General features: G+C 29.8%; 1 protein-coding gene across 1 annotated transcript in view; it reads right to left on the bottom strand.

The window, feature by feature from the left end:
• The window catches only part of LOC108904228, a 53,479-nt gene extending 48,913 nt beyond the window's left edge, over positions 1 to 4,566 (bottom strand). The window contains exons 1-2 of the mRNA XM_023455352.1: positions 4,483 to 4,566; positions 2,418 to 2,511 (exon numbers count right to left, since the gene is read on the bottom strand). Of these exons, the coding sequence (XP_023311120.1) occupies positions 2,418 to 2,511; positions 4,483 to 4,566 (178 nt within the window). The remainder of the gene's footprint in view (positions 1 to 2,417; positions 2,512 to 4,482) is intronic.
• Between the last annotated feature and the right edge of the window lie 8,214 nt (positions 4,567 to 12,780).

The following is a 12,780-nucleotide window of genomic DNA, read 5'->3' as shown; positions in this document are numbered from 1 at the left end:
AAGTAAACACGTAAGTGTAAAACAACAATTAATGTCACTACAAAGGGTAGAACGGTAAACACGGAGGCAGTTAATACACCCTAAGACCCTTCTTTTCAATCGCATTCTCTTACGTGGTATATTAGCAAGTCTTTGGTCACGCGATTCTCTAATAATCCCGACTTTACACTCTTCTTCTAAGGTAGGGAACTTGTAAAAAATTGCTTATTAAAATGCCAGCCAAAAGGCAAGATTCATAAACATACACTGGTTTTCTGTTTGAATATTATATCAAAAAGACGTTTATTTTTGTCCTATTCTTTAGTACCAAGCAGCACGTTGCTTATTTCGTATTCAAAAGTGCAGTAATTTCCATATATCTGCAATTCTCACATGAGGAACGGCTTATTGATAACGCGAGAAACGTTTTCAGGGTTACATGAAGCGAATTTGTGTGTTTCAATTTTAGTAACGGGTTCATGTTCAATGTGCATGTAAAAGCCCAAGGTATACATCGGTCGTATATTTTTTCCAACAAAATAGCGTGATCCGTGGAAAATCAAAGTTTAAACTCGACGGACATTTAGCTATTCAGTTGCAATTAAAGCATCGTTAAATTTTTTTGTTTAATTTATATTTCGTTTCTGTGTTAAATTTTGTAATTAATTGTAGAATATGATGATAGAATTTTTTTCATAATTCTTCACCCAATGTGAAGTGTATTTTTATGTCTACAAATTTTTAATTTTTACTTTATTGTAAAAGCACCAAGCTAATTCAAACTTTAGACATTATTTCTAAAAAATCTTATCAAGAAGTCGAACAATAAATAATATTTAATAGAGTATGATATTTTAAAGAAATTTAGTAAAAGGAGAAAATATTGGTCAGGTAAAAACAGATTCACATTAATCTAATTTATTTATTTATTTATATTAATTTATGAAAAAAAATTCAACTCTATGTTTTGGTATGTAGATTGCGCCCCAATTGTTTTCCCGTATAATTTTTAAATGAAATACAGATTATGTGAAAATTATTTTTTTTAAATAACGTGAATTAGAGAAAAAAAAATTGCGGAAAATTCTTGGAAAATCTTATACAGTTTTCCGGGATTTGAATATTTATGAGCAATTTTATTTATTTTTGCTGTTTTCTTTGGCATTTTTTTGTGACGGCAATGACGCAGTTTTACATAAGAAACCATATATTGAAGTCATTAAAAAATTGTTAAAACTAATAAAAAAAAGGTTGTTTTTAATTATTAATAAATAAAAAAATATATATTGATATAATTCCTTTCCTATTGTCATCTAATTTAAATTTTCAGTTTCACTATATTACAATTTCCTTTTCTCTAATTCACTTTTGTTTTTTAAAAATGAATTGACCATTATTTTGGCTCCAAAACATTAATTTTCACATAATCTGTACTTCATTTAAAAGATATAAGGAAAACTATTGGGAAAATTGAAATTTTTCATGTATGCAATTTTGTAGGAAATTTTATTTTGAACAACTTTTATTTAAAACTTTTTTTGAAAAAATGCATTTTCATTGAGTTATTGGCAGTTTTTTGTCAAAAAACACTAACAAATATACATATATATATATATATATATACAGGGTGTTTTATAATAATGTGCAAACATTTTAAGGAGGTGTTTACAAAGTAATTTTAGAGGGGTATTTCCAATACGTTTTTTCGATTTGACGCCCCTCCCCCTGAAAAAATATTCGAATCTCAAAATGGCCGAAAAATTTGCTTTTATTTTTTTTTCGCAAACACTTAGAAATTTCTATTTTGGTACACGTTATCAACTAGTTGAATGACATCTTTTGACAGTCTTTTCTATTCTAGTTTATGTCTTTGAATTTAAGAAATTAGCACCGCTTGGTTCTATTTCTCTCAGAACTTTTTCTAAGTTAGCTTATTCCAACAAGAAAAATACCTTTTAATACGACATTTCATTTAGAAAGTTTTTTCACTATTCTCATTTTTTCGTATACTTAATAGTTTACAAGCAAAAAAATACATTATTTTTCCTTACAATTGCATACTACGTTTTTAGTATCACACATCAATTTTAGTTTTTATTTTGAATAATTACACAATCCCACAAAAAGGTGTGACGTCAAAAAGACAAGACCATTATTCGTTTTTGGGGTTGCTGAATCCGAATCCGATGTCCCTTTGACCTGAACCGGTATGTGTTAAGGCCAGTTCAAGATCAAATGTAAAGAATCAATTGCCAACAAAGTAAACCAATACTCTATACGTTTTTGGGGACGCTGAATCCGAATCCGGTGTTTTGTTTTCTTTTATAAAAAGAAATAAGGAATATTATCTTCGTCCCCCCTATAAAATTTACTGACGACGCCTAGTGTTCTTCACTTTGTACGTTTGATTTCGTTACAAATTTAGCTTTTTTACCTACCTCTGGGAGGGCTGGAGTGAATAAAAAGTCCATTAATGGCCCTGCCGTTGCTCTGGGCCCGTCTTCTTAGAACCGGCATCTTGATAACACCATACTAACTCAAATTAAGTAACCATTCCCTGCTCACACGTGCCGCTTATATCGCAAGTCTGGTAAACATATGCACTGTAGTTCCTAGACCTAGAACATTATCACTAATGAAATAATTGCAATAAGGAAGAGTGCCTTGAAAAATGAACTCGAGATACAGTCAGTTGTTTCCGACGGCACGTTTTAAAATGTTTTAGCTTGAAATAAAGGTCAGACAGTTCAATATTGGTAAGGCTAGCTCATAGAAATTGGTCTTCGAAAAATGTGATGGAAAGGAAATTGATGTAATAATTTACATATCAAATTTATTTACTACTAGCCTGTATCTCCTGTAACTTTTCAAGTCCGATAGCTTTTATTGCTATACAGGATGTTTCAAATTAAAAAAAATCGATTTCATGATTTTCTGGGCTTTCTTACTCTTTTATTGAAATGTGGCATTAGATTTTTACTGCAAAGTTTCCTTTTTAAGCAACCATCATAAGTTTAATTGTTTTTTTAATAGAAACATACTAATATTTTCACGCCATTGCACTAGGCACTTGCTTGTTCCAAGTTTAACATATTGCTGTTTAGTAACGTTTCGAACTGGGAATCGCCAATGTTATTTTCTTTCAAAGATGTTAGCTTTTTATTTTTTTAATCGTATTTTTACAAGCGTCTAGTCTAAAACGTCACTAAACAGTAATTTAGTACACATATATCATTGGATTCAAAAATAAATAATTTATTTATGTATTCATTTATTTATTTAGAAATTATAATATCTAACGGGACGAAGTGCCAATTACAGGATAAGGTAAAACAGAAAACCTTAACTAAATCTAAAAAGAAAAAGACAAACAACATTAAATATTAAAATATAAGTACTACACAAAATAGAGACAATGAAAATATAAAATATAAAATCCAGACAGAAGAACTTAGGTCTTAATAAAAATATAAGTATCACACAAAATATAGCAATCATGCAAAATATAAAATCCAGACAAAAGAACTTAAGCATAAATAATAACAGACAAATAAAACAAATAATCTAACTAACATAATAAGATAAGGATTATATTTGCTAGACAAACAATTTTTTTATGTCATTCCTAGAATGAAAAAATATATCAAGTCGATCTTCATACTTTTAGTAATTGGAAAGCATTTGATATAGGGAATATGCTATTAGTAAATTGGTACGAGGTGTGGGCAATTGTAAAGCAGAGTGAAATCTAGAATTAAGTCTAGGAACATGATGTAAAATCCTTGACACTAACAAGTTTGCATATAAGGTGTTATTTATAATTTTAAAAAGGAATATTGAAAATTAATTCGCCTACGACAGAGACTATTAAAATTAAAACAAGAAAGCAATAATTCTTGAGGTGTACCACGAGGAGAAGAAAATCCATAACTAATAAAATGAGTAATCTTTAAAAATTGTTGTACTTTCTCTAATTGAATATTATAAATATTATAAATATTATAAATATTATAAATGGGACTCCAAACAACTGAAGCATATTCAACGCACAAATGCTGCATACAATATATATTTAGAACCTTTACGTTGTGAAAGTCCTTACAATTACGCATAAAGCTTAAATTCTTATAAGCAGATAGATTTGGTTACTAAACTAATGTGCTTGTCAAACTAATATCAAATGTAATACCAAGGTCAGTAAATTGCGTAACTCTATTTCATAAACATTCACCAGTTTTATAATCAAAATCTAGATTAATTTTGCGTTGACTGTAAGACATTCAGTTAAGTCATTAATAAAAATAACAAACAGTGGCCCCAGGATTGACCCTTGCGGAACTCCTGAAGATTGAAAGCCACGATATTGCACAAATTGGTACCTATTACTAAAATAGGATTTAAATAGAGATAATAGAGTAGGGGATACACCATACGACTCCAATTTCAATGTTAATAAATTATGATCAAGCCGATCGAAAGCTTTGAAAAAATCGGGATACCTACATCAACCTGACTTCCTTCATCCAAAGCTTCAGCAATAAATTGGATTTTCTCAACCAGATTTGAGGTAATTGAACGACCACTCATAAATCCATGTTGGTACGGAGATATTGATTTTTCAATATGAAAATAAAGTCGATTGTGTAAAATTATTTCTAGGATTTTTGAGAAGTTACTTATAATGAGCAAAATGATTTAAAAATATTAACAGGTTTATATGAAGACGAAATGTTGCAATAAAAATTTGTTTCTATTTTCGTATAGCTTTTTAAATAAATTTCGATCTCTTCTATCACATGTATCTAATTTTAAACACACTGTATGACAACAAAAACTATCGATCTATATATCAAATTGGAGTTCTTTTAATGGCCTATTTCTTGATATAAATATTTATACAGTGCGCTTAAGAAAAAATACGCCCAAAAGAATAAATTTTCAACAGCTGTATATGTATAGGGATGTAAAATGGTTATATTCTAGTACAGTCTGTTGGATTAAATTTATCTCAGTAAAAGAGACAAAAAAAAAACAATTTTTTGCAACCAGCCCCTGGCTGACCTTTCTGACACAATGTTTTATTCTTCGAAGTAGACACATGTCCAAAAAAAATTAACTTAGAACTTCTTATTAAATTAATAAAACTACAGTGTCATATAGACATCAATCTTATTATTTACAAGTGATTTTTTTTTGGATAGGGAAGGAATCATGCTATAATCCCATCATCATTTGTTTGCAATTATCACATAATATATGCATAATTTAGTTTCTAATTTCCTTTAGTGTGCCTAAAGTTACAACAACATAATTATAAGATCTCTGCATATTCATTTGTTTAATAAGTATTATTTATATTCACCGCAAATTGCTAGAAAATGGTTTACAAGAATTTATAGTCACGTTATTGGTATGTTATTAAAAATTAAAAAATAGCAGTCGAAATGCATATCTGAATTTTATACAGGGTATGACACAACAACTTGCCAAAAATGAATTTTCTCTTCCAAATTTAAAAATCTTTTCTTTTGTATATTCAGATTTACTTTTGAAGATGTTGTTTTCTACTAAAAATATTAACAAATGTCTTCTAAACAAATGACAACTAGAAAAAATGATAACTAGAGAAAAATGTCATTTTTGAAATTGGGAAGTGTATTGAGGCATTTTGAAAAATCTGTAAATTCCTTCAAGTAATTCTAAATGTATATAAATGTATAAACATAAAAAATTGCTAATATGTAACAAAATGTTAACAGCTGTACAAAAAAAAACAAAAAAGTTGAATAAAATTTATATTTAAAAATTGATAAAAATTTTTCTTTATCGGCACCTAACGTGCTTGAGGAAAACGTAACTAATACAGGGTGTCCGCAAATTTCATCGATAACGTTTGTCTGCATATTCACGGCGATAAATAAATACGATATACGAAAAAAAAGTTAAATAAAAAAAAAATTGATTTTTGAGTTACAAGCCTTCAAAGTTGTCCGATCGCGTTAAAATTTTGCACAGTTATTTGGACTAACTATTATGGCGTATTATTTCTTAAAGCCTTAGTCAGATCGATATACTGAGTGATAGTTTTCTCCGGTTACCTATCCCTTTTAGCGGCCAAAACTTTTTACAGTGGTCGTATTTTTTTAAAACAAACAGCAGCACTGAAAAGGTCGTTTTATTTAAAAAAAATATTGCCTCTTGAGAAAATCGCTTATAGAAAGCCATTCTTGAGAAAAATGGCATTATTTGCAGGTCCGTATGTTTCGGTTTGCATAGTAATATCACTGATTTAAAACTTTCAGCTCAGTAGGCGATGAAAATAAGATGTTGATTGCTGTGGCTATCAGGTAATGTCATTATTGTCGTGTTTCTTTAGGATTCTCATCACTCCACACATGCAAATTATGAAAATTTACAACTCCGTTCTTTGTAAAACAAGATTCGTCTGTACAAAACAATTTTTGAAGTATATTATTATCTTCTGCGAGGCCATTCACCAACAGCGGCAAAATTATAAACGTGCGTTGGAATCTTAATTTTCAAGTTCTTGAGCAAAAGTTAAATGAAATGGCCGAAGAATGTCTCAGGGGTAAAGCTTTGTATAAAGGTGCGTTAAATTACCATATTTTGGAATACCCTATATGTCTCTGCTCTGTGTCGTTTCTTATGCGAAACACACTGTATTTCGAAGAATAATAATTATTAAATCAGTAATAATGAGATTACTACAAAATTTGAAGCCAATACATGAAAATAATCTAAAAAATTACATGTTTTAAACAAAGCATATCCTTATTAGTGATATGTATTCATATCAGCAGCGTTTTCTTTGGTTTTTCCTACACAATAATACATTTTCAGTACTTAAAATTAAATATTCGTCTAGCTATTGAGGTCATAAACTAAGGCAATCGATCTCGATAAATAATAAATCTCTTTACCAATAATTCAGGTTTTCCCGTAAACACATAGGCATTCGAATTCGGTGGTGTACGCGAGGACTATATACAAAAAAATAGATTAATAATTTATTAAACACGATTTACCGTATAGCCTAACTTGATATATGTCAGTAGAATGGAAGTTGACCTTTTACAAGCATGACAGTAATCAGACCTCTAAACTTTAGATATCAAAAATATAATTCATAATTATTGATAAAGAATTTTTTTTATTTTGACTAGGAAATTTCATAAAAACATTGACATATTTTTAATTTCAGTATGATTTAGTAGTTTCAAAGTTTCTTTTATTAATAAATTTATTCCAGAAAAATCTTAACACATTATTTTTTTCGCATTTTTACTTTTTTTGTAAATATGTGAAAAATCTGTACCAAACCTTAGGTGTAGAAAATTACTCAAAGAAAAATCTTAACATTTTATAAATAAATTGAATTCAAATAAATTTTGTGGATAAATATGCAAATTTAATGAAATTATTATATGTAACAATCGGTTTTTTCATCTAGATATGTTAGGGCAGCGGTTGTAAAGCCACGCAATTCTGTGATCACTTGGATGTGATAAGTTCAATGCCCTTTTGCATTTTTAGTAGTGACTAATATAAAAATAAACAAGGAATAAAGGTAAAATATATTATCAAAAAATAAATTATAAATTAGCTAATAACAAACATAATAATTAAGAATCTCCAGTCATTTAACCAATGTACATAGAATACAAATATAAAATGTTGTAACATGTAAATAAACCATTATTATCGTTGAAATAGTCACGGGTTCTAGTTTTTAAAAAGCATTTTAATGGCTATTGATTTTAAATCAATACATTGTACATTCAAGTTGATGTTTTCATTTATCGGATATTCGGTATCCAGTCGAGATGTTAACTAAACGTAGTATTAATGGGTGTTTTAATTATTTTTTTTAATAATACATAAAATACACTCGTCAGCTTGAACAAACAATGACTGTTGTATTCTCTATTTTCCTACATTGTGCACTACTTCAATTATGATGAAAATAAGTAAGATTTTTTGACTTTTCAAAACGAAGGCCATTAGAATTCAAAGGAACCAAATTCTAGTTCATTATTTAAGCATAAAAATTGAAATTGTTTCAAAATATGTAAATAAATTGGAGTTTCTTTGTAGGAAAATAATTTAACACAAAAATTATAATAGTTAAAATAAATGGAATATGCATTTTTATTAAAGATTATCTATTTTTTGAAAATTCTGTAATCAACAAATAAAAATAATCATCCCGTTCAACAAAACGCCTTTAGAACGACGATATTCGGAAGCGTGGCGTTATTTTTAGGCCAACACAAGTTAACGAAACAGAAACAAACGAATATCACTAATCACTCACTTGATTTCCCCTTGCACTTTTCAAAAACTGTACCAGCAGCCAACTAGATAGTACTTTCAGTGATCGATCAACAGCCGGTTGAAGAATGATAATAGTTTAACCGTCTGTCACGGGCGATTCTATATTGATATAGAGCTGTCCAGTAAAAGTGACCAGTACAACTAAGGGTGTGTAGTTTGAAACTTGTTGGGGATTATAGTTGCGATGTAAGCGTGTAAGCGTGCAAGCGCGATAATAACATTATCCTCGAAGCGCGTTAGTCGGGGCGCGGGATTCGCGATCGCCTTTTTTGGGTCTAAGATACCGCCTCAATCACAAACACAAAACAAATGTTAAAAACTCAGTAAATACTCTCATAAAAATTTTATGTAGAATTACACACTAGGTCATTGGTTATTTTGACGCCAGACTAGGTATAATCTCTTCGCGATAAGTTTTCAATGACATTGGGGAATGGCACAGTGTTGCCAGATTTTAATTTTTTCCTGGATATTTAGGAAAACTTTTTAATAGATGGTCCATTTAGAACTACAGATTATCAAATTCTTTGAATAATTTAAGAAAATATACAGTGTGGACCATTTTGGTGATGCATGTATTGGTATCTTGGAAACTATAAGAGATAGAAAAATGGTTAAATACGGGAGTTTTAGACAGTTCTGTCGCTAACTTAATGGCGCTGCAGACCGGTCTTAGTTCTTCAGATTTTTGAATTATTTTGAAAAAAAGGAAACGTGGCGTTCTCGAAAATCGTCTTAACTTTGTTATTTAGAAGAATTTTGAAAGTCTGAAAACACTTTTTCACAGCTCGAGGAATTTCACTGTAGGTAGATTTTCATTGCGACGTTTCGGTTGCGAGAAATCATCATCAACTTTCTTTTTTTCTTTTGGTCGCCATATTGAATTTTAAACTGAGTAAATAGAGCATTTGTTAACTGGCAATATCTTCTTGGCCTTCCTGAACACATTTGTACCAATTCCGTTTTTGACACGAACTAGCCAGACAAACCCTGACCCGACATTTCGTTACACAAAGAATCGCCAAAGAGACTGAGGTAAGTCTTACTCATTCGCTCTCTAAACACAAACTAAGCGTGGTAGCTGCCTAAAATTTGACAGGTACGTCACTAACAGTGCTACCAATACATAAAAAAATCAACGCGATAGACAAGGATAGACAACACGCACAATTTGAAAATTTGTGTTACTTTTTGATCAAACCTCGTATATGCATATTTACTACACCAAAAGTATAATTTTGCTAAGAAACAAAGAAAATACATAGTATTTTGAAGAAGAAATTAAAATCTATACATTATTGCGTTGTAAGATTTCTACAAAGAATATGCTTCATACGTATTTATGTTTTTCCAAGGTGGTGAAGTCCTAAATGAAGGAAAAATAGTATTAACTAGTAAGGAAATACTCTGTATATTATGCAATTTCTGTAAAGTATCAAATTGCCTAGGTACTTATTTAAGTGACAAAACACTGCTCTTAGTACCTACGTAATTTTACATACTTTTTTTAGTCTTTACCCTTCGATGTTTAAATCTAAAAATTTGTTTCTAAATTCGCTTTCATACTCGCGAAAACTATATGGGGCTTGAATTAATCTTAGGTCTCTTTAACTACAAGAAATAATTAAGTAAACAATATATACTTGTCTGACATAAATGAGGACATTGTCTTGTATTAAATAGGTATCTAATTTAAAATAATTAAGCTAGTAGCAATAACATTTTTCATTTATATCCTTGGGAAAAAACCTTACCGAGGTTATTGATTCATGTGAAGACAGTTTCAACCATGTCGAGGATAACGACCACTTTCTTTGAGAACATGAAACTGAAAACAAAGTATGTTGTAAATAAAGCAATATGTAAAATGGCTAAAATCCTCCAATTACATAAAGATTTACAATTTACACAAAGTCATATTATGTACTTGCCTCAGTTTTTATTTATAATAACTTTATAATTAAAGATGTATTACTACGCTATAAATGAATCTAAACATGTCTGCTAAAATGCAAGCAGAGTGCTCTACGTATAAACTGTAACACGGTGATCACGTGATTAACCTGCCTAGTTGAGCCAAAACAAGTTAGTGTAAATGTACAATTTTATTTGTACCTATATTTACATCAAATATAATAAAAACAAAAAATGTAGGAGTAACATATTGTTACAGTTATCTATATGTAGATATTTTTTATTTTTCCCTTAAATAAAACACAATTTAAAAAATACATTTATATTATCAAACAAAATAGTCATAACCCATTCAGGATTAATAATAATCTTTCAGTAGTAGTAATCTAATAAAATTGTTTAATAGTAGGAGAATTGAAATGTTAGGATATCTTTACCTAACATATGTTAATACAAACACTCTCGTTAGTTAAAATCCAGTGGCCAACAAACAGATATGTTTCAACAAATATGGCGGATTTATCGAGTATTTTGAAAATACCAATTGTTTCACAGATAAGTTACGTCGTTAAATTCGCCATATTTATCGGTTGGTAACTTTGTGAGTGCAACTATACGAGAATGTCCATGCAATTCTATATTATGGCGAATGCGCTAATGTTAATCCTGAGCTTTTTAATATTTTTATAAAAAAAATATTTATTGACAATAGTATCAAAAATAGCCGCATTTTATATAATCTTCAGTGTAAAAAATTACTTTTATAAGAATATGTGCGATAAAAAAAATTTTCTCCAACCGTTACAAAACTATGGCATTTGTTGACTGTCAGAGGACTCTAGTTATGATATAGATTTAGATAACACCCTATACGGGGCGTTTCAGTTCGAGTGAATCAAATTTTAACCACAAACAGTACTCAATAAATAATTCAGAATTGCCTTATAAAGCAATGGTCTAAATCTCACCGTTTTCACTGTATGGATATGGTCGGTTTTTAATATCATATTATTTATGAAGTCTTTAGTATGCTTATAACAAATTGATTCAAATTTGGTGTAGTGTCAACATTTACACACGTGCATAATTTACTGTAAAATTTACAAATTTTTGTAGGTCAGTGGCATAGGAATGGGTAGTAAAGCGGGAATTTTTTAACCCAACTTCTACGCCACCTAATAATCATTTGGGATTCATTTTTAGATTCCGTAGACAATTCTATAATTCTTTTTTGCGTGTAAATGTAGTTCCAGATTGATATAATGCGTAAAATATCGGCCATGTATCGAATTTTTAGACATTTTTTTAAGTTTATTACAAAATTTGATACGATAAAGTATTTTGGAGTTCAGAATCATGATTAGCGACCCCAGAAACGTAATATCCCTACTTCTAGGTGCCGATGAATTTAGATTTTTGGTGCTGTGTCAGAATATATTAAAAAATCGTGAAATAAGCCAAATTTTGTTGGCCTGGTATACCTACAATTACGTTAGTATTATATTTTATATTTAAAAAAGCTTTATGTACTATCAAATATGAATATATTTTTAGATGATTTTATTTATTTATAATTTTAACTGTAGGCGTCAGTTCAGAAAAAAAAAACTATTCGTTTGCCTGAAAACGTAGGTACTAAGAATTGTACAAATCAATTTCATAATTGACCGTTCATTATTAGAAATAAAAGTCTACCTAGTAGATTTTATCGTTAAATTACACGAAACGTTTAAAATGCAATAAAACAATAACAATACCCGCTAGTGATACATCGAGTTAATTAAAAAAAAAAAAAAAAACAAACTCGTAAATGTCACAAAGGCAATATAACTGATATATTCGCGTGTTGGTATAGCAGCTCTGAAGTTTTTCAAAGGAAAGCAAAGCGATGACAACTCACGAGTCATGTGAAGGGTATAACTTTGTTACCAGGAATGCCACTAACAACAAAACCAGCATCTTTTTAAGCATTTTTTTGTGAATTTTCGACAGCTCGTATATTTTTTATCAAAATCTATTGTAAAATTGCAGTAGCACAAAGAATGACATACCATCCCGGCAAAAAATAAGTTTAAGTAAGCATTTCTCAATATACGCCGGCTTATCAGAATATTTCTGCTTGAATTTTTATAATTGAAGTATACTGAAATACATTATATAGAGAGCGATCAGCAGTTGAATCCAACACAATATAATAACAAATTAACAATAATTGATAACTAACGAATGTATAATTAATTAATGTAATTGCAATAATTAATAATATAACCACATGTAGAAGCATAATACGACCACATATCCTCATGTAAAAGTATCGTCACAACAAAACATTTTGGCATTTTGGTGAGGTCACTGGTCAGTGGACAGTGGAATGGAGGGTCCGGTCCTCTTCTTCTCCACATCCACATATGAAAGTTAGTAGAAGAATAGACCTTAGAGCGTTTACTACACGGGGGAAGCACGCTTATGGCGACAGTGACGGAGAGATAGAAATAGTTTGGATACTATCTTTCTCTTTCGCACAGGCATATG

The sequence above is a fragment of the Anoplophora glabripennis genome, unplaced genomic scaffold, assembly GCF_000390285.2.
Source record: "Anoplophora glabripennis isolate ALB-LARVAE unplaced genomic scaffold, Agla_2.0 scaffold46, whole genome shotgun sequence".
NCBI classification, from domain to species: domain Eukaryota; kingdom Metazoa; phylum Arthropoda; class Insecta; order Coleoptera; family Cerambycidae; genus Anoplophora; species Anoplophora glabripennis.
The sequence above is the reverse complement of the archived record's forward strand: the minus strand, read 5'-3'. Positions and strand labels throughout refer to the sequence as shown.